Source organism: Sardina pilchardus, chromosome 9 (assembly GCF_963854185.1).
Source record: "Sardina pilchardus chromosome 9, fSarPil1.1, whole genome shotgun sequence".
Lineage (NCBI taxonomy): Eukaryota > Metazoa > Chordata > Actinopteri > Clupeiformes > Clupeidae > Sardina > Sardina pilchardus.
The window spans coordinates 20,336,313-20,358,558 of record NC_085002.1 but is presented as its reverse complement, the minus strand read 5'-3'; the positions used below and the strand labels follow the sequence as shown (position 1 = coordinate 20,358,558).

Sequence of the window (22,246 nt, the reverse complement as noted above, 5' to 3'; positions counted from 1 at the left end):
ATACATTGCTTTCATACATATGATATGGTCTGCAATTAGCTCCTACTGAATAGATGAGAACATAGACTTCATATAATTTATATTTTCTGTCCAACTATCAAATGTATCTACCCCAGCTTCCCAACCATCTATTTCCTGTTACATATCCAGTATCATCTGAAATCTGCACAACTGATATGATGAGAGTCTGGTTAAAGTGAAGCTAAAATCTCACAGAAAAGCACACCATCAAATGTTCTCTAGATCAGGACTGCAAGACAACAAAAAGGTGCTCATTGTGCAAGGTGGTACAGGCTTCCCCTAGACACTGTACGCTCTCTGCTAAAACATTAAACGACTGAGACCTGGATCCATGATGCAAAAAAAGAGTGTGTATGCAGTGTTCAACATTTCTGTGTATGTGTGTGTGTGTGTGTGTGTGTGTGTGTGGCGTGTACACAGTGTGTGTTATGTGCCTGCATGCAAGCGTACAAAATGTGAGCGTGTGTGTGTGTGTGTGTGTGTTTGTGTGTGTGAGTGTGTGTGACTATGTGTGGAGGGTCACCCTATTCTTTCTCCTGCTCTCAAACTATGTGGCTGTTTCAAGGCTCTGGCAGAGTGTCAGCGCTGCATTGCGAGGGAATGGCTGTCTCCACGGTGACAGTGGCTTGTTCTGAGGTGGGGGCTGGAGCTGGAGCTGGATCTGGAGTTGGATCTGGGGCTGGAGCTGGAGCTGGGGCTGGGGCTGGAGCTGGGGTTGGGGCCTCTGTTGTGCCAGGGGGGCCCTCTGGGGTCACAGCTGGCGGCTGGGGTGTGTTGCTGGGTGTGACCGGACCAGCTGAGGTGCCCGTGGCCGGGCTAGAGGCGCCTGAGTCACTCTGCTCGGGAGCCCGGAGCCTCTTCATCAGTGTGGTGACCCGCACAGCTTTCTGAAAAGAGCCAGAGAGACCAGGGTGCGTTCAAATTCTTTGAACTGCAAGGTGAACATTCATGGCAAATATGTTTTCTCTGAATAGATACATTAGAACAATTTTGTGTAAACATTCCATCTCAGTGGTAACCCTCTGTCTACCTCCCTACATTTTCAGAGAACTACCTACAGAACTACTGAAAACTGTTTGCAAATGTTCACAAATGTTCACCTGTGTTTGCAAATGTGAACGCACCCCAGCATTTGGACAGCAGTATAAACAAAACATGAGAGGAGTGAACATGAGAGTGTACTTTCTCTGTTCCACCTATGAAGTGATGGTGTTAGTCACTCAATTCCCAGAGAGCAGGAGTCTTGTTAAAAGCTTGTCACCCCCCTACTGCACACCATGTTTAATTACCAACATCTGCCAACTGACAAAATGTCAACCTGTACAAGTACACAATTGCTGATCACAGAAATATGCTTTCAAGCGTACTGTCTGTGGAAGTCCACTGTAAACAGTAAAGGTATCAGAACGTTTAGGGATTCACACATGTACTTTATTGGCTATAATATTAGGCTAAAATCAGAAAACAGGCTAAAAAAAACTTTTCAGTCAACATGACAACAGAACTTGATTTAAATATTTTGATTGCAGCCAGTTTGTTGTTTTATCTTTGCTTCCCTTAATCCAATTTTCATCTCATCAATGTGGATATAACTCCAGAGGAACTGAAATGTTGCGCCAATAATGGTTTATCATTTGCAAAAGCCCACACAATTCTCATGTCTACTGATGGATAATAATCCCCTCCTGAACTGAGCCATGGGAGGCTAAGACCTGATTCCACCAATTAAAGTTCCTCCAGGGGATGACATGGCTGGCTAATCTCAACATCATTGTCCTCAAACCTCAAATGTTTCTTTGCAGGAAAATAAATCAAAGGCTATACAGCCCTTTCACGCCTGCCTCCTTTAACATCACTGAAAACTAAGATAGCAAAGTGTTGATTTGACACTTATCTTTCCAAATGGTGGAGGTCAATATTTAACCTTATAACATCAACAGTCAGTGCAGTTACATGCAAATGTTCAAATTTCACTGCAATTAAATGACATGTAAACTGAGTTTGACTGAACTTGAAATTTTATGAAAAATTGAAGACAACCTGGAGTTTTTGGGCTCACTCTGATTAAATTTGGAGTTTATAATGCTCTATGGAGCCTAACATTTCTGTGGAATGTTGTTAGAATGTCAAAACTCCGCTGCTGAAGGGTTCCTGGGAATCTGGGAATTTTTACTTCTTCACTTAGCATGTAATTCAGATCATACTCCGACTTTTACTTTATTCGTTTTTTTTGCACATGTAACAGCACTGAGTGTCAATGTTCAAAAAGGCATGAAATCATACCTTCCACTTTGCTTTGGCAAAGTTCTTTTCGATTTGAGCACAAACTCCATCTTTTATGTTCTTATCGGAGGCTGCATTTCCAGATATCCTGGAAAAAAAGGTCAGGAAGTCAATCAGACAAATGTGCAAAACATGAGAAACCTCCAAAAACTCAGTAGACATACAATGATGATGAAATAACTGTGTTCTGAGCGCATTATCAACGATGCTGTTTGATTTAGCCCTAGTAGAATTTCTTAGTATTTTATGCTTCACAGATAAGCCAAGAGCACTTGAGTACCACTCATGGCCAATTGCCTCCTGTGCAGTCAATCGTTGGTCCTGTTCCACTTCCATTAGACAGGCCACGAGGTTTTTAGCTGTAAAACAGAACCGCACACATCAATCAGGCATTATGTCTGACACAGGGAGCTCTATTACCGAGAGAGAAAGCTCTCAAAAAATTGAAAAAGAAAAGGAAAAAAAAAACATTCAAAGCCAGATTTGATTCAACTTATTTGACTTATCAATCATCCAGCTTTGGTATTGCCAATGTCATTAGAGGCTCACTAGGAGTTTCTGTGGAGGGGCATACCAGAGTCAGAGATCTCAGTCCAGTAGGGTGCGTCAAATTCATAATGTCCAGCTAGGATCTTCCTGAAGAGGTTCTTGTCATGATTGTCGTAATCGTCATCATCAGCATCATCATAGAACGGAGGGTTTCCTGACAACCTGACCAATAGGACACAGCAAATCAGTTTAACCCTAAAGATGATTTGCAATAGCAACAAATGAGTTCACAATACCATAACAAAATGGTTTATAATAACATAGCAGTTTTCATAATGTCCAAATACTCTATAAGGTTCCCTATTGTTGCAGAATACATTTTACAGAACACTGAGATAAAAAAAAAAAAGTTTTTCCGATGCTCAGTAAATGGGTCTCATGAAAGTAAAATTCATCATTTGTGATTGATGATTGATGAGGACACTTATGGTACGTTCACACTAGGCCCCCTGGTTCGTTTATAGTCCAATGGTTCGATTGTTTTTGATAATGTGAGCGCATTATCCCCCTGCGATGCGTTACGACCCGGGTCCGCCTGAAAGAGGTGGTCTGGGGCCGGTTCGCTAGAACGCTGGAACAGGTTGCTAAGCAAACGTTCTAAAGAATCTAAAGAATCTTTACCTTTGTCTTCTTCATTGCACCGCCTTCTGCTGTGTTGCTCAGTGATAATTTTGCAAACAGAACCTCCATATTCTGGAAGTTCGTGTCTAGAAACATGGTGCTTATGACGCAAACGGACCAGGGTGCGCAGACAAACATGTAATGTGAACGGAGACCAACTACGGTAGGAGTCCCTGCACTCGGGTCTGGTCCAGTTAAATGGACCCAGTGTGAAAGCAACCGACCTAGAGAGCCACAATTACTTACAGGACATGAAAGATGAACATTATTCATACACCGATGGGAAGATCCAGGGGATTCTCAGGGAGTGACTACGATGACGATGATTACGATGATGACGATGATGGTGATGACGAAGAAGATGAAGACGGGATGAAGATGACGGTGATGATGTTGATGATGATAATGATGTTGATGATGATGATCATCATGATTATGATCATGACAGTGATGGTTGCTCAGCACCGCAGACTAGCTACTACACCACAGATGTTGCCAAATGGGTACGAAGACATGGCAAGGAGGCCATTTTGTGTACTCACAGAATGTACATGACCACGCCAATGGCCCAGCAATCCACAGGCCTGCCATACCTCTGCCTGCCCACCACCTCAGGAGCTGATGGGAGATGACCAATATCAAATCCAGATCATCACAATGTGCTTGTCTACACACACGCAAACTTCACTGCAACATCATGTTACTGATTTCATTTTTGTCTATGTGTCTGTTTGTCTCTCTGCTCACCAAGGTATTCTGGAGTTCCACAGGGTTCTTTGATGAGGCCATTCTCCAGCTTAGCGAGATGGAAGTCACTGATGACGATTTTTGAATGCTTCAGACGGTTGTAGTAGACAAGATTCTCTAACTGCATGAAGGAAGAGCAGGACCTAAAGTTATTACAGCCCTAAATAAACAATAATATCAGGTATCCTTTTCTTGGCTGTGAGGGAAATAAAAAATATTATAACATTTAAACGCTGACCATCAGCTAGATATTAGCAAGTAAATGATACAAATAGTGCACTTTATATGGATGTTTAACCATTAGTTATACTTATAAACAACAGAACCTTAGATGAGTATATCCATAAAGACATAATTTAATGAATATTTAATTAGGACAGCCTGGCTTGTCTGTTCATAAATCATCAGTGAATCACTGCAGTTCTTCTCCATGCAGTGCTGTGGCTGGTCCACTAGATGCCAATGCAGAGCAGAAGGTACCTTGAGGTTCCTGTGGACAATGTGCAGAGAGTGCAGGTAAGCCACGGCCTCCAGGACCTGTCTCATCACGTTGCTGGTGTCCTTCTCCGAGTAATAGCCTTGGTCCAGGATCCAGTCAAACACCTCTCTACCTGAGGCTCTGTGGACAAGGGGATGTTGAGCACATGGGCAGTGCTGGGCTGACTAGACACACTTTTTTTAAAAGGACATTTAAATTTAAATAGGACGAACGGGGACAGCAGTACTTCTCTCATCAGAGTTTTTGTATTAGGCGTGCACTGCCTTAGGTTCCCAAATGTTTCAGCCTGTGACCTTCAAAATAACGGTACCAGTGACTTGTGACCCCCACAAAGTATACAAATGTTGTGCGCACACCCACTAATAGGTCTATCGAAACATAATACCACAAAAAGAACACAGCAGCCTAAAAAACATCCTTTGCTGTCTGCACGACCCCCCCAGGGGATTCCAACTCCCACTTTGGTAACCACTGCCTTGGATAATGTAGACCTTTAGACAGATTCGCACTGGTCTGCTAGCCAGAGTCATTAGCCTCGCTTACATGGACAGATTTTTTTCATTCTGATTAAACTATTCCAATCGAAAAATCCGTGCCATCTGTTTACATGCGTTCTACTCTGATCAGGTGCTTTTAAGTGCTTTAGAATCTCTGATTGGAATAGGCGCTGTTGCCTTCTTTTCCTTGGGAGTATACAGCAAGCAATCCGATTGACCATACAGTATACCATCAAGAACAAACTACTGTACACACAGCCTCATTCTGATTAAAATTCTGATAGGATCAGGGACATTTACTGAGATTGAGGTGTTTATATGAGAATTTGCATTCTGATTGAGCCGTAATTCCGTTTCTAATCAGAGAAGTGTCCATGTATTGGCTATTCTCTGATATTAGAGTAACAATGGTAAAATATTACTAGGGTACAGAAACTGTAACTGTTTGCCTCAGAAATTAGATTGCATGTTGCCTTTCTGGGTGACATACTGCATCATTCCCATGTAATGGGTGAGAGGCACTGACTCACTGACTTCCTGTCTTTTGTGACTTTTGTTTTAGGGAGCGATGGGGGAGAAAAGAAACTCTGAAACAAAACGGAAAAAAGCCATTTCACTCACAGCTCAAGGAAGAGGAAGTACTCCTTTCTTGTCTCATAGACATCAACCAGCTGCAGGATGTTTGGATGCTTCACCCTACGCAAGAGTGTGTGTGTGTGTGTGTGTGTGTGTGTGTGTGTGTGTTTGAGAGACAGAAAGAGAGAGAGAGAGAGAGATAGATAGAGAAAGAGAGTGAGAGGTACAGGGAGAAAGGCATAGAGAGTGAGCGCAAAAACATAACAGAAGTATAAGTTAGAAGTGTAGAAGTTATGGTTGTTTGCAAAGTACTTAAGAGATAGACATCCTCAAAAAGACTAACAGTGTTAGAACTAAGTTGGCATGCACAATAAAGGATATTGGACAGTTTGGATTTTAAAGAAATCAAGAATGTTCCAAACCTACATCTTCAAGATGAGGATTTCATTTTTGGCTGCTTTCCGCACTTTTCTCCCATCTTTCTTCAGGAACTTTTTACAGGTGTACATTTTCAAAGTGTTCTTGTCTTTCGCCCGGAAAATCTCACAGAACTCCTCCCTGCAACAGCCACATACACATGTACAACACACACACACACGCACACGCACACGCACACGCACACACACACACGCACATACACACACGGGAGTGTTTCTCTTCATTTCTGTCCAGTCAGGCACAAAAGCTTTACAAGCAATACCCAACCCAACAATCAAATTGGATATAGTGGGTATCAGGAGGCACAATGGCCGCTCCGACAACAACCCAAGAAAAGCAAACACAGCAGGTTCCTGAGAGAAACTGCGAGATGATGAGTAGCGGCTTTGGAAGTGCACTCACGATTTGACGACCTGGCCCAGGTCATATTTGTCAGTGACCTCTGTGGGGTTGTTGTAATCCTTCTTCTCCCCAGGGGTTAGACAGCCAAACGGCATGGCTGCAGCAGCCCTGCACACAGCACAGGCAGACGGGACTTCACATGAAAAACACGCAACATGAAACGGACATCATCACACTCTTTCAGCTATAGGCTCAGAGCCGTGAACATTTTGAAACAGAAAAAAAAGATAGCTAGATAAACAAAGAGGATGGAAGAGCATTTTTATATCTCTCGGAAGTTTGTTTTAAAGGAGGTGTTTTAATTTTGGTGTGAAAGATTGTAAGCTCGATATAACAAACGCGCCTGTGTATTTCCTATTGGTCTCCATGCTAGTGTCATGACGTGCTATGTGTTCAGATATCTGCCTGTGTTGTCTACTCTATAATCACATATTGTGATATGCGCAACCCTCAACAGGGCAATCATTCAAATCTTAATTTATACATTCTCTTGACGCCAAACAACACTGCAGTATTTTATAGTACCGTGGTACTTTAATTCATTTTATGAGTTTATGTGTCAGCGGCAAAGGAGCCAGCGACCATGTCCAGTAAATTTGAATGACCTCTTTACAAGTGTATGGATTATATTGGAGTCGTGACCTTGCGTGGCGCTAATGTGCGAGCGCTCACTGGGATGTAAAGCTGCAGCACTTAGGCCCTATCCATCACACCTCCAACACAATAAATCTGTTGCTTCCCAAAGAGCAAGTGAATGTCACACATTCAGAGGGGGAAAAGAGCAGAGAACCTCGATCGGTCCCTTGACTGACGCCACAAGGCTGCAGAACACTAGGGAAGGTCATGTGTGTGTTCTTAAAGATATCTCTGAAATGGCAGATTGCACAATCAGATCACGCAGTAGTCATCTGTACACACCTATAGGACAATATATGTGCTCTATCTATACCATGTATTGTACACCACTATGCATAACCTCAGTAGAATATCTTCTTTAGTTTGACTGTGCATTGCAGCCTTTGTATGCTGTCTGTATAATAGGTACTGTATGTCAAGGAAATGTTCTTCATCATCCAGGGCCTCTACTGGGACACAATGTCAGGCACATGTACAAGAGCCAGGTAGATAACAAGGGCCATGTATTCTGGACTACAGCCTTAGCACTATCCATCAGTATCATCCTCCCAAAACCTCAGCCCTTGTGCTAGTGCACTGTCATCAATCATTCATGCTTATTATAATCCCGTCATTTTATTCACACATTCACTTTATTTCGGTAAAATAGCAGATATGTATTCCGTGCTGCCGAGCCTGACTCACTACTGGCAGGCTATACTCTGCTCCCTGAGCACACGTCTGGGCTGACTATTGATTATGGCCGGTGGGTGCAGAGAGCCTGAGAGAGGCTGCGAGAGCGAGAGAGACGGAGGAGACCTCGGAGGAGCAGTGTCCATTGGCAGATGAAAGTGCGAAACTGTTCCAGAGGACAGCAGACCAAAAAAGCAAACAATGCCGCCGCCGTCGACTTCAGCGAAGTGAGCATGAATTATGCATCTGTTGAGCCAAGCGGAACCCAAACAACAGGAGGTTGTCATCACACCGCGTTTTTTTTTAGGGAAAATCCCGATATTAATTTACTTCCACGAACGTTAGCGTTTTATTCCCAACTATTCTCTGGCTCTAAGCCTTGCCTTTGCTATGGGGCGTTGCATATGGGAGCTATATACTGCAGAGTGAAAGGCATCTGATGGTGTGTTTGGATCCAGAAAAGGTCTGTCAGACAGATGATCTCCCAGCAGTGTTGGAAAAAGGTATTTTTGAAAATGCCAAGAGCAAGATACACTGCCGGTGCAACACTGTACAAAACTACTCATCCCTAGCTATTCCACGAGAAACACCAAACGCTACACCCTGGGTTACACAAGTGCCCAGGCCTTATATTTAATGCACCAAGTACACACACACAAGCACCTTTCAGGACTTTTCAAAGTCAAAAACTTTTTTTCCACATTAGAAAATGGACCATTTGTAGACTGCTGCATTGCCTGCCAGCCCGCCCTTCCTATGCAAATGCACGGACATCCACTGAGCACGGATCTGACAATAAGAGCATCATTCACATTAAAATATTGTCAGTTTTTCTGGGGGGTTCGTGCTGCGATGAATCACAAGAGGTGCTGCATTTCTGATACACCTCACCTCGACTGTGGGGATGGTGCGCATTTGCACATCAGAGAAAATAGCTGAACAAAACAGTGGGATCTGCAGATGTAATTATCAGTGGAGGGAATGGAGGACCTACAGTGGTCCTCGACTAATCCCATCTATTGGCTGAACTGTGGGCTTGATTCATTATTCATGAACGTAAAGCAAAACATTTCAAATCCGATTGCTTTTGTGATGCCTGCTTTTTTTTTTTTTGCTCTGCAGAGATGGTCTGACGGTCATGCCGAGTACTACTCTTCCACTCATCCTCCTCTCTGCATCCTCAAAGCACCAGCCTGCCTGCACACAACTCCAGGTGCATTAGTTATTCCTCCACTTGTTTGCTTGCTCTTGTGTTTATGTATTTGTTCAGTCATCAATAAGGTCATTCTGTCCTCAGTTTGACTGTTTACAGACGGCAATGCTGTTCTGTTCTTCTGTCATCAGAGGAGATAGAGGCAAAGCACAGAGAGCACCAGTATTGGGCTATTAAGACTAACTGGGGAAATTAGCATAACACCAGCAAGCTCATCAGTTTTACACAAGCTCCAAAAATGTTCAAAACCTATTGCTCTCACCAGGGTGCACATTTTTGGTGCATAAAAAGCGATAGAGGTTATCACTCTGCATATCTGATCGTGCATCAAAACTGCCTCAGAACATGCTGCAGAGACAAACCAAAGCAGAGCACAGATTGCAAAATACTTCATACCTCAGGCCAAATAATGCAGAAGAGTTGTTGCATAGTGCATACACATGATTTTATAGATCTCATAGGACAGAGCATCTGCTTTCATTGTTAATCATGACGGGATCGTGTAGAAAGTGGTGGTGGAATGACATGGGGATGTTCTAAAAATCATTTGATGTTCAAAAACAAATGAAGTTATTCTACTGCAGCTTTTTCGATGGTGTTGCCCCTAGTGACACTTTGTTCTACAATCCCATTATGCACTCTCATATTTCCACACTGCAGTGGAAACACAGGGGGGGCTTTTAGAAACAGTTTCAAGTGTGCAGTACGTAGACCCTTATGTTTTATTAACTCGCTCATTTATCGCTCAACTGCCCGAACATGCCAGTCTTTGTGTGCAGGACAACAAAACAATCAGTTTGCAGCGAGGTAGCCAATGAAGGCTCAATCATCACCACAAAGCATTGATATTCATGGTGCATTTTTTGGGGGATATTTTTAGCTCACGGAGCAGTTGTTGAGCCTCAGTGCAACACTGAGGTGGCCAGCTGAATGGCTGGAGAACAAATGTGCATGATAACTATGCCTTGTGTGGTATGATTGTCAAACATCCAAATGGCACTGTTTGTATGTGTGTGTGTGCGTGTGTGTGTGTGTGTGTGTGTGTGTGTGTGTGTGTGTGTGTGTGTGTGTGTGTGTGTGTGTGTGTGTGTCTGTGTGTGTGTGTGTGTGTGTGTGTGCGTGTGTACAAGTACTAATCCTCGAGAGAGATGACAACAGCACAAGTATGTGAATCATTTCCAACGCAAATATCTGCTTAGCATATTCGTCCATCTCCAGGTCCCTTAGGATATGAGGACAGACACAAATTATGTTATGTGAAGTGGCAGCATGGAGATATGTATTAATACACATTATAAATAGAACCTCATTTAAATGTTCATATTGCATGGATATTTTCTAAAGGATTTATTTGAGTTTGTACTACTCATGCAATTTCAATTGATGTAGGCTATGTTTACTTTGGACTCATCTTAATTTCAGGTTAACAAAATATATCCCAACAACTCATAGCTCAAGACTACTCATGCCATGACACCTCGAAGATGACATCACCAGGGGAGAATTATGTGATGTCATTATGTATGACAACAATAAAAACGCATTGTTCAATTTATTACTGAGGCAGCTGGAGACTGACTGATTGAATGACTGGTGAATGGATTTCAAAGGACAAAAGACAACAGGGCCTTAACTCAAGTTTTTGTTTGTCCTAAAGCTCAGAGGAGATACATAAACCTTTGGTGTCAGTCCCGTGTCCCCTTCAATTAGATGAGAACTGTGAGCCACTGAATGCCAAAATATGCTTGGGGACACAGCATGAGGACCATAAGGAGTCTATTGTTTTCTTTAAGTGTTTATTTTTTGTGTGTACCATTCTTAACTGTATTCTGCTATTTTAATGCTAATGCTTTTGGATGGGGTTTAATCAAATAAGAGGAGTTGAGAGGCTTGTTGGACAGCATCCACCTGGAACGCGAGTGTGGCAGATTATGTGGGAGAACAATCAGTGGCTTACAAATGGAAGTCAGGGGGAACCAATCAACAGATATGTTCAAAATCAAGAAGAGAAACAGCACACTGAGGGGAACAGGGACTATGAACAGATAATAATTCCCTGCATGTGAAGTTACATTCTGTTTTATCACTCAGCCCTAACTGGATCATACTCTCTGAGCTTGGTTACAATGCACTATGCCCCTAGTCATTCCTACTGTATGTACGTTTCAATTGAAATGCAAAGCTTTAACAGTCTTCAGGTTCTTGTCTGGTTTTGACATTTCATCAGTCCTCACACAGGACACAACACATGCAGACTCTCAAACATTTCTGCCCGTTAATCTGGCCAAGTCTGCCCTCCAAGCTTCACACATCATGAATTCATCTGCATGTGTGAATCTTCACATGCATGACAAAGAACAGTCTGTCGCACTGATCGCTTGCCTGAAAACACACACACACACACACACACACACACACACACACACACACGCACACGCACACACACAAACAGTGCCTGTCTCCACTGCTATGTTTAAGCAATCTGGACATTAAATATTTCCATCAACTTAAAAGGGCAGGATCATCTGAGAGCACCACGGCAACCAAATAATTCAGTGTCAAACTGATAGAGTGAAAAAAGTAAAGTACAACAAGATTACCACAGCAGACCAGCCTTGGATGGCACAAGCCTGCTCTGATGTCCTAAATCTCAGCATTCCTGCTGCTGTGAATACTGACAAGCTTTGGTACAGTGCAGTATGTCCATGGCTTGAGATGTAGGCTACACATTCATTTTGGTTGTTGGTGTTGATGTTAATGTTGAATTTCATGCTCATATTACATAAGTCTGTCAGACATGTTATGTAAATTAGGCTGAACAAGCCAAGAAGTTCTACACATTTGTAAAGCAGGATTTTGAGAAATGTTACTTTAGCTGTACAGGTTCATATGCAGTTCAGCAGTTCTAAATGGAATTCTGGCAGCTTTAGCTCCAAGAGAAAGTGTCCACAAAGGAACAGGAGCCTTGATATTCTATGGCTCCACTGGTCAGTGGACATTCTACATTCTGACATCTGAGCTCAGAAGGTGAACAACATGACATGGGTCCAAGTGGTTTGTTCAGAGAGATGTATGCAAAATCAGGTCGGAGCTTTGTTGTAGGGGAGTCATAATATTCCAAAGTGGAGGAACATGTCCAGGTACCACATGCTTTAAAGATTCAGGCCCTACAAACATCACATCTCAGTCCATTTGAAAGCCATATGACCCAGTAGCACATTGACCCAGCTCTTTAATCAGCTTAGGGGGTACTGTATGCTATAGGTTAGAACTCACATTACAATGAAATCAGCATCTAGTGACCTTTAGGCTAAGATAGAGTGCCTACTTCTTCTCTACTGTACATTTACCACCTCATGGATGTTGACCATGATAACATGCCATCTATGAACCACCAGATAAATGCAACGGAATACAAGCATATTAACTGGCTGTCCAATTTCCCGTACGTTCAGATACGCAGATGGGATTTTGCCCTCATTATATCTGCACATTGTACCGTGTCCTGAGAAAGACAGGCTTGGCCACAGGTCTGGCCCTTGGTCTGTATAAAAAGGCTTCTCTGTCCCTTTCTGTTAATGAACATTAAATGTTCCATTGAGTCCAAATCTGGCTTTAATTCCACATGTGAACAGGTCTTCAACATCAAATGTACAGTAAGTGCTTTCACATAGACACCATCAAGTACTTTACATTTTGAAGGTAATTTAAAGACATTATGGAGCAAATAAAGATTTACATGCTTTATGTAGGCACACTATGTAATGAAGTTCATGTTCAGATGCTACAAAAAACAAAGTACAATGCTCAAAAATGCTCAATGCTCAATACAAAAAACAAAGTACAACACTAAAAAAAAACTTCCAATTGACCATGCGACCAGCTGTTTATAAGTATTCAAATATCAGACAGGGAATATGACACAAATTGATCATCACCAATTACAGGAAACTAGACGTATGTGATCATTTTTTCTCAACAATTCTTTTCACAGCTCATTTCCAACAATGGCAGTGGCCCTGGGCATTAGGAGTTTAACTGCAGCACCATCTTGTTCAAATTAAGGTGTTTGATTCTCCCATCTTGTACCCTCGTACTGCACTTTTGCAGAATGGCTTGTGGCCTCGAAGGATATAATGCAGCCTACAGTACAGTGCAAGGGCTGTATGAGCTACATTTCTATTCACGCATCTATTCAATCTTCACTCTTTTCATTAATTGCCTCATTGTATATGTGTAGTTTGAACAGCATATTTCATGTATGTGGCAAAGTGGTCCTAGAACTACTGGATGAATGGTAGAATAGAGTGGTAGAATTTAGTGAACTTTGTGGACATGTTTTAGCAGTGTTTTTGTAGACATGCTTGAGACATCTTTAGTGGACATCTTTCAACCATGTTTTGAGACCATAAGCAAACATTATTGTGATATTACAATGACCAACTAATAAAGCCTGTAGTCACTGCAAAAATAAGACACTGTACATTTATCAAATATATTATATTTTCTGAATACTTATTCCTTTCACTCCTGAAACTATTCAGAATTCTAGCTCACAGCCTCGCCAACATAACACAACACATAGCACAAATCCTGCTATTAGCACTTAGAGCAATACCATCATGCAAAAATGTGTATTTACCACTGTTTATCATACAGGGTGCCCCCTGCAGTGCTATTCTTGGCACTAAGTTGGTCAAAAAGAGATGAAAAGTGTGATATTGCAACCCACTTCACTAGAGTCATATAGTGCAATAGCAGGTGTTATATACATTATGTGGCACTGAAAGGGACACTATATTCTCCCAGCCAGTGTACCATCAACATTCCAATACACACTTCCAATATACAACTATCCAGTGCTTCACCCAATCACATAGTTGGTGAATGTAACCATGTGCTTAACTCTTTTTTATATTGTGTATATTATTAATATGTATATCTGCTTGGTCACAGTATAACTACGACAGGAGGGGAGAGGATGTTCATGACAGCCAAATGAGAGTTACACCTCCTGTTGTTACAGAAATATCAAGCAACTTCTGGAAGATTTCAACTGGTCATATCCAATACCATCTGTTTCCTGCCGACGTGTCCAATTAGGGCTTGATTTGCTTGCAGTGCTGAATATAAACTTCAGTCAAAGAGACCCATGCCACTGTCAATCACAGACTGAAGCGTACTTTAAGAATGAACAGCAAATCACTGGGACAGTAAGATGGGAAAAGCAGGCATCACATTATACATGGCAAGACAGACCATTTAAATGGCAAATGGCAAATGTTAGCGGTTAAAAGGGCCTGTGCCAAGCAAGTCTGTGACAAGCAACCACAGAGCTTGGTTCATGGAGCACTGACATGAGAAGCAGATGGCATCACTTTGCACCCAGTTACAAAACGCTTCTGAATGGATGCCTGTGTCTGCAACAGCTTGCGGCATCCCTTGCAGCATCCTTGCAGTTTTTAACCTCATGGTCTATATGATATGATATTTCAGTTCAAACCCAAACTAGCCTGAACACTACAAGGCAATGAAGACGAAACAAAAACGGCAGTCGTAAAGGCTTCTAATTGGATGGAAATAAAATGTTGATACCGATATCTTATACATCACACATCATGATACAGCATCTAAATGAAAGAGTCACTCTGCCATAGTTCATTTATTTATGTGTATCCATTAATTACCCCATGAGGATCGAATATCACACAAAAACAGAGAAACCTGATAACTACCCTAATCTGACGAGAAACGATACAACAAATTAACAACAAATGGTTCAGCCATCTAACACTTAATGAGTGCATTACATATTCAAGAAATACACAACAAGAGAGAGTCAAACATTGCTAATAATGTCATCAAGGGCAATTAGGAAAGGTCAAGGAAGTCTGGGGTTGATGGCATTTAGATGAAAGACTACTATGGTCACAAGGTCTATGCAGGCTGACACTTTCTTTTGGCGGGGGAATTTCACCAAGGAATGAGGGAAATATTCGTGACAATTGGACAATGTGTGCCTAGTATGGTAAGTAAATAAATAAAGATTAATGTCACAGCATTGCGTTGCCGGCTCTATACTTAACTGCGTCTGCAGTGCTGCGCTGAGTTCAAGCCTTTAACAGCAAGCCAGCAATTTTCTCTGAAGACACCAAAATTAACACTCTGGCATAGAAACGAAACACCACTGCACCACACACAAACACAGGCTGCCTACTCTATAGACAAAAAAAGAAACATACAGCACCAAATGTTTTGACTTTGCTGAATGCATTCTTTGTCAGCTCTGTACAGTTTCCTCTGTGATCCTATGGAGACTATCTCTCTCTCACTTTCTCTCTCTCTCTCTCTTTCTGTCTCTTTCTCTCTCTCTCTCTCTCTGCAGTCAGCGAATGGGAACATGAGTGGAGAAGCCTTTGAACAGGTGAGAGTGTACTGTTCATCCTACCTGTTAGATTCCACAGCCAATTCCTGAGGGACAGAAGTGCCCTCGTCCTCCCCTCACCCGCGGTCTCTGTAGCACGCCTAATTAGAACAAGTGCACTTGGAATACAGGGACACCTTCTCCTCTCTACCACAGTCTCTTTATCTCTCTCTCTCTCTCTCTCTCTCTCTCTCTCTGTCTCACACAGACACACTCTCTCCCTATCTCTTTCGTGTTCTCACTATCTGCCTGCTTCCTCTCTCTCTCTCTCTCTCCCTTTTTTCTCTGTTTCCCCTCTCACAATCTCATTTCCCTCCCTATCCTTTTCTCCCTGTCACACATACACACAGACACACACACACACACACACACACACATAATCTGACCAATCTGTCTCTGATGTTGTTTGTTGCCTAGGTTACAGAGTCCTACATGCATATATTGGTGGAGTACAGTGTGACTTCTCTAGAATGCAGACGGTATCAATGGAAAAGGAGGGGGTCAGCCGCGAGTACTGCATACGCCACAACACAGGCAGGAGGATGAGACACTCACAACAATTTACGCCATGCACGTACAGTATCTATGCCCATCTCATTTACAGTCAGATATCAAGATCTAGTGCTTTTGTATCTGACTTGTCAGTGAAAAAAAGTTTTCATAGGCTCGTTTTCTGATCACAAAACTACGATGGAGTATTAGGGCCACAGATGAGGATAAAAATGATTTTTGCCCTGACAAGATTGAACTTGACATGTTGACATTAGGCTCGAAATTTCGAGAATAAAGTTGAAATATCATGTTGACTTTAATCTCGTCATTTTATCTTGACATGTCCATCTTGAAATGTCCATCAAAACTAGTTTGGAGAGAGAGCGACCGCTCTAAAGTAGCTGCCACTGAATCCAGACAGTCAGTCTCAAAATGCCTTGTGTGTAGCCTAGACGATTTGGTGAAATTGTACTTCAGAATCCGGTTTAGCAACAACTATACTAACTAGTTTTGAATGTCGAGAATAAAGATGAAATGACAATATTAAAGTCCACATGATATTTCAACTTTATTTTCGAAATTTCAAGTTTAATGTCGACATGTAGAGTTTAATCTTGTCAAGGCAAAAATATATATTTTTTTTCCCTCAAGGGTGGCCCTAATACTCACAATATGCTGTTTTATGGAACATAATTGTCCTGTAACAAGATTAAAAATATAACTCAATAACTCAATAAAAGTTTTAAGAGGACTCAAGTGGTGAAGTAGTTAAAATACAAAAGATTTTACATTATTAAGAATCATACACATAGACGAAAGTATTGGGACGCCTGCCATTACACCCACAGGAACTTCAATGACATCCCATTGTAAATCCATATGTATTTCCATAAGAGCCAGTCTGTGCAATTTTTGCTCATTCATTCAAAAGACTTTTGATGAGGCACTAAAGTTGGACAGGAATTCGACTTGGCTTGCAATCTCTAATAGCTACTGTAGTTTATCCCAAATGTTTTTGACAGCGTAGAGAAACCTATTCTCTGTGGACAGTTAAGTTCTTCCATACCTATCTCACCCATTGATGCCTTTATGGATCTTTGAGCACTGAGATACAATCGTGCTGCTGTAACCAAAACGGGCTTCCCCGAACTGTTCCCAAAGAGTTGTGAGCTGAGCACTGAGTTGTTCCAAATGTTTTATTTCACTGATGTACCTTGACTGACCCAAGCCCATCCCCTGCAAGACATTACTACATCATTATCTCTCCACCAACATGGCTGTCCAGAGCAAGATCTGTAAAGGCATGTTTAAGTGTATGGAAGAATTTGACTGGCTTGAAGAGAACATGGTTCTAATATCCAACACCTTTTGAATGAAACAGAACAGAAGTCTGTGTGAACCCAGACAAACCTGTTTGAAATTTTTTATTTGGAAAGGAGCCCATTGATGCTCATTTCCAAACTTGCTGTTTTACTACTTCCACAAGCATAACCAGCAGTGAAATTAAACTCAAATGTGAGCATTAGCGTTGTAATAATAATTTCAGATGACGTCAATGGGCCCCTTTCCAGACCAACCTGCAGAGCAAATTAAAATGTGCGAACTGGTCTGTCTGCGTACATCCAGGCAAGAACAGACATTACGAGCCATGTCTTTCCATCTAGCAGTAGTGCCTCAGTCTCATGTTTTTTCTGAAATAATGGCAAAAGTTCTCACTGTCCCTCCAAAATTGTGTGCCTTCCCAGTAGGCTGGGTGAACCCTGCCTGACCTGCCGGCGAATTTGGATTTCGCCTGGCAGCTCAGGCTGGAAACCTGCACATCTACTGTATCTCCCCTGCTTCCTGTCCACAACCTTTCGGTCACAAACTAGCTTATCCAAAAGATGCACCAGATTGTTGGTCTGATTGGTTGAAGGACTATCCAAGCGTACGAAGTCATTTGAACTATGCCGATTGATCATGCCTCTAGTCTTGGACAGTAGAGATAAAGCGTAGACTCCCCATTCTAATGTTCAATCTTATTGAGCTTAGTATGGTGATAGCCAGACTACCTTCCCAGCTGAATGGAAGCAGTTTTAGCTGCAAAGGTGGTGTGTGTGTGTATGTGCATGTGTGCGTGGTGGGTGGGTGGGTGGGGGGGTCCATTTAGATTTAGAATGGGGCATCATTGAAGATGCAGTGGGTGTTATGGCTAAATGTCTGCTCTAAATGTATGGCAGGCATCCCAAGACTTTTGTCTTATAGTCTATTTTACTAGGGATGTAAAACACAAGGGGTTGTAGTTCTGCCCAACAAAATTCTGCGTTTCCTCTTTGTACTAATTCGTCTTTCGAAGAGAGTGATCACCAAACTTTCCGTTTGAACTCTAATGACAATATCTCTTGGGTGTCAAGTCCCATAGGGTGTTGCATACAGTATGCTGCCAGCAGTTTAGCCTGAGAGCAGTCGCAAATCAGCATGGCTGCGAGTGTGTGACTTCATACATCAGCATAAATACTGCTGGAGCCCATTAGGCTTTTGTTCACCGAGTGTAATCTAGCTAACAATTTGTGAGGAGAACATGAGCTGTGTCCACACAAAGCCTTACTCAGTGGGCCTATTCACAGTCCTCCTCGCTCTCTCAGCCCATACATCAGTGGATTAAGATGAAACTGTTGACTGTGGCAGTATGAATCAAGCACAAGTGAAATATTCATCAATGTCCTCATTTCATATTCCTCTTTAAATTTGCTGTTGGTGGATTAGACAGTCGACAGGGGACTGGTGCCAGCTGCTTTCAAAAGTGGCCCTTCATCGCGTGTGTGTGTGTGTGTGTGTGTGTGTGTGTGTGTGTCTGTGTGTGTGTGTGTGTGTGTGTGTGTCCGCACACACGCACGTTTGCATGTGTGCTGTCACATTTTATTTCTGTACTACATTTTTATATTCATTCTCCAGCATTTAACACGCTGAACTAGTTTACATTAGGCAAAAAAAAGACATCCATTTCTGTGCTACTGTACCCATTTTGTTTACACATTCAATTTCCTGAATAAGCCTATATTTAGAAACACACCGAGAAATATACCTCTTCATCTTTCTGCCGCCATCACATTGCTCAATACACACGCAACTCATACATACAACAGCTCTCATAATTTGTCAGAGTAATGTCCTTGGGGGACTTGACTGTGGTGTCAAACTGAATTATTATTGCAAATATATGCTACAAAAATACTAAAATCACTCAGAGTGTTGCAAAATATCCCATGCAGGCATTCGATTTTCATATAGGTACAGTGTAGTACATGCCTGCATAGTGCTTTCAATGGCATTAATTAGCACCCCGGGGGATACGTTCTCTCCTGACTTTGGCAAGAGCCATGTTGTGTTCAGTAGAGATTTTTGAATTTTATGCTCAGGGGATTTACTTAAAAAAAAAAAAAAAAAAAAATGGACGTTTTTGGTTAAGCTGGAGAGGAGCATGAATATCTCTGCTAATGTGTAGGAAGCTATTTTTCACATTACGCCAAACGAAGAATCGCAAACTGTTAAATAAATGATTTATTCGTGACCTTTCCTTCACCAGCTGCTAAGTCACTTTTGCCTTTAAAAAAAAAAAAATCTTGTTACATTTGCATAGAGAGGTGGGGGGGAGTATTATGAAGCCAAGGTTATAACATCCATCTAGCACCAGAATTAGCTACCTGGACAGATAAGTCTTACTCACTAAAGATAGGACTTATTTACAAAATATCTTATTTGTAATTTTACGTTAATGATACATAATACAACAGTAATTAACAACTCAGAATTCCGGTGATCTTCTAAAAAAATTTAAAGTCTGATAGCAAAAAGATCAGTGGTTGCTTGGACTTGTTTAAGTTACATGTAGGCTAATATTCATGTGGGGGGGGGGGGGCATACAGTATGTTATTGTGTTAATTTTGATCTGATGATCTTGTAGTACCAAGTATTAATTCATTTACTAAACATTAGGATCTACTCTGATAACATCGCCTCTGAAGTCCACAAGGTGGCACAGCACCTGGGTGTCTTACGTCACAGCGGAAATTGGAAAGGAAGTTGAGTACAAATTAACCATGCCAAGATGGCGTCAGATAATCCCATTATCAAGCATAATATATGGGGGGGGGGGGGGGAAATCACAATGTTTCGCAGAATCAAATGGCAATACTTGCTGTATTGAAATATCTGAAAAATCGCAATAATTACATATCGTGGCCCATATATTGTCACCTCTGCGATAATTCCCACTCCTAAAGCAATTGTTTAAGAGTTTTTTTGAACTAATGTAATAAACACAATGCATTCAATACAATAAACCCAAGGCATCACAGTTTGGCTCGACGTGCATGCCTTTTTCTGATGGAAACAGTAAGCCACAACGCTGTCAAAATCAATCAGAATCACAAAATCGATAAATAAGGGACATTGGTGTGCCAATAAGGTTTGGAACAAAAGGATCCTACAAAGCAGAAATGGTAAAAACCCCAGAGAGGAGCATGATGGAGGAGAGCAAGCTCTCTGGGGAAGAGGACGAAGAAGAAAAAGACAATATCAAAGACGAGCAGTTTCCGACGAAATTCCTCATCATCCATCATACTCGTATAGAGTGACTATGATGAAACTGGACAATGACTGCAACCAAACTTACAGTGAGTCATTTCACAACTGCATCCATTTTCAATGTAATTTGTATTGCAGTGTGTTTTCTGTGTTACACTGAGCAAACTGTAGTTCATGTAAGGACTACCTGTATCTACACTTCAAACATCAGGGCATCAGGAATTACTGATAGGCAGATACCCCCTGAGGGTAGGGGGACACTACTTCTGTTGATGGGTAAGATATGCACGATCAGTATCAACAAAACCAAAGGGCAGGCAATTCAAATCAGGGCAACAGGAGCACTCCCAATATGCTATCATTTTGGGCTAGTGTTTCTGGCTTCCATCTCATTGATTTGCTTGGTTTAGCGATCATGATCCCAGAATCACCAATCTCTTTAGAAGGGCAAACCATTTTTTTTCCTACCGTAAAATGGCTTTATTGCTTTACCTTTATGCATAGCTCTGTCAATCAACATGTATTTGCTTTAGAAAATGTGTGCACTCCTTATTGCCCAAGTGACACCACCAAGGTACTTTATAGTGTTGATTTTAACATATGTCTCTTTAAGGAAATCTGTATATAAGAAAAATGTAGATTGCCCAAGAAAATACATTTCGTGGAAAATTATCTTATGATAGTGTTTTAGAATAACCACTAGCATGAAAGAGACAGTCCCATATAGTGTGTGTTGAACTGTGTGTGTTGGATGAGAACAAAGTTGGACTTCGACCTGGAAGTAGATGCTTGTACCCATGCTGTTGAGAATGTGTGTGTGTCTATGAGAAAACCGAGAATTGTTTCAGGAAATGTTACTTAGCAATCAGGGGAAACTGTGACATCAGCATCTATTAGGCTACACATCTATTTACACTCCATAATGGGTTTTGTTCTTGTCAGGAGGTCTCAAGGGATGTTAAAGAAAACTGTTCAAAGGTCTCCTTCAAAGATATTAATCAATAAAGCTGACAACGACTATTAGAATACAAGCAGTCTTTCAATGCCTTTTTTGCTTGCTGTTCAAAGAGGAACATACTTTTTGAACATTGATTTGGAAATGATCGCAAAAATATCAGAGTTATAATGAAGTAAGGTGAACTCAGGAATCGGTCTATATGAATTAAAGGCTAGAGGATATTTTAGGCTAAAGGACGTTTTGAAATCTTTACAATATATATCAGTCCCCCTACCAGCTCTGCAGAGCAGCTGAGTCTTTCAGGTTGATGGATAAATATTCTTTAATAGCCTACTTCGCCACATAAACTTTTCCTCTGTAGCCTACCTAGTCTATGTGTCATGGTGGTCATATACTATGAAGAAACTAAGTCCACGCTATCTTCATTCATCTGAAAGACCACATTTGGCAACAAAGTGTTCATAGGATTCTTTCTGTCACAGGTTGGTATTTGTAAATAACGTCAAATGTCAGTAGGCTAAGCTTAATAGCCTACTTTAAAAAGGTTATATTTTGCATTTTGTACCCTGCATGTCCACAATGAGGAAAAGAGTAGCATCAATTGTCTAAAGCTGAATTTCCTTAGCAAAAACAGCACAGCTCAGTGAATTAC

At 41.5% G+C, this 22,246-nt stretch overlaps 1 protein-coding gene across 1 annotated transcript in view; it reads right to left on the bottom strand.

Annotated features, from left to right (window-relative positions):
* Positions 1-529: 529 nt before the first annotated feature.
* The window catches only part of camkva (CaM kinase-like vesicle-associated a), a 21,823-nt gene continuing 106 nt past the window's right edge, over positions 530-22,246 (bottom strand). Inside the window, exons 2-11 of the mRNA XM_062546246.1 lie at positions 6,634-6,741; positions 6,220-6,351; positions 5,839-5,913; positions 4,702-4,840; positions 4,222-4,342; positions 4,017-4,092; positions 2,879-3,015; positions 2,585-2,663; positions 2,305-2,392; positions 530-908 (exon numbers count right to left, since the gene is read on the bottom strand). Of these exons, the coding sequence (XP_062402230.1) occupies positions 582-908; positions 2,305-2,392; positions 2,585-2,663; positions 2,879-3,015; positions 4,017-4,092; positions 4,222-4,342; positions 4,702-4,840; positions 5,839-5,913; positions 6,220-6,351; positions 6,634-6,728 (1,269 nt within the window). The 5' untranslated portion in view covers positions 6,729-6,741 and the 3' untranslated portion in view covers positions 530-581. The remainder of the gene's footprint in view (positions 909-2,304; positions 2,393-2,584; positions 2,664-2,878; positions 3,016-4,016; positions 4,093-4,221; positions 4,343-4,701; positions 4,841-5,838; positions 5,914-6,219; positions 6,352-6,633; positions 6,742-22,246) is intronic.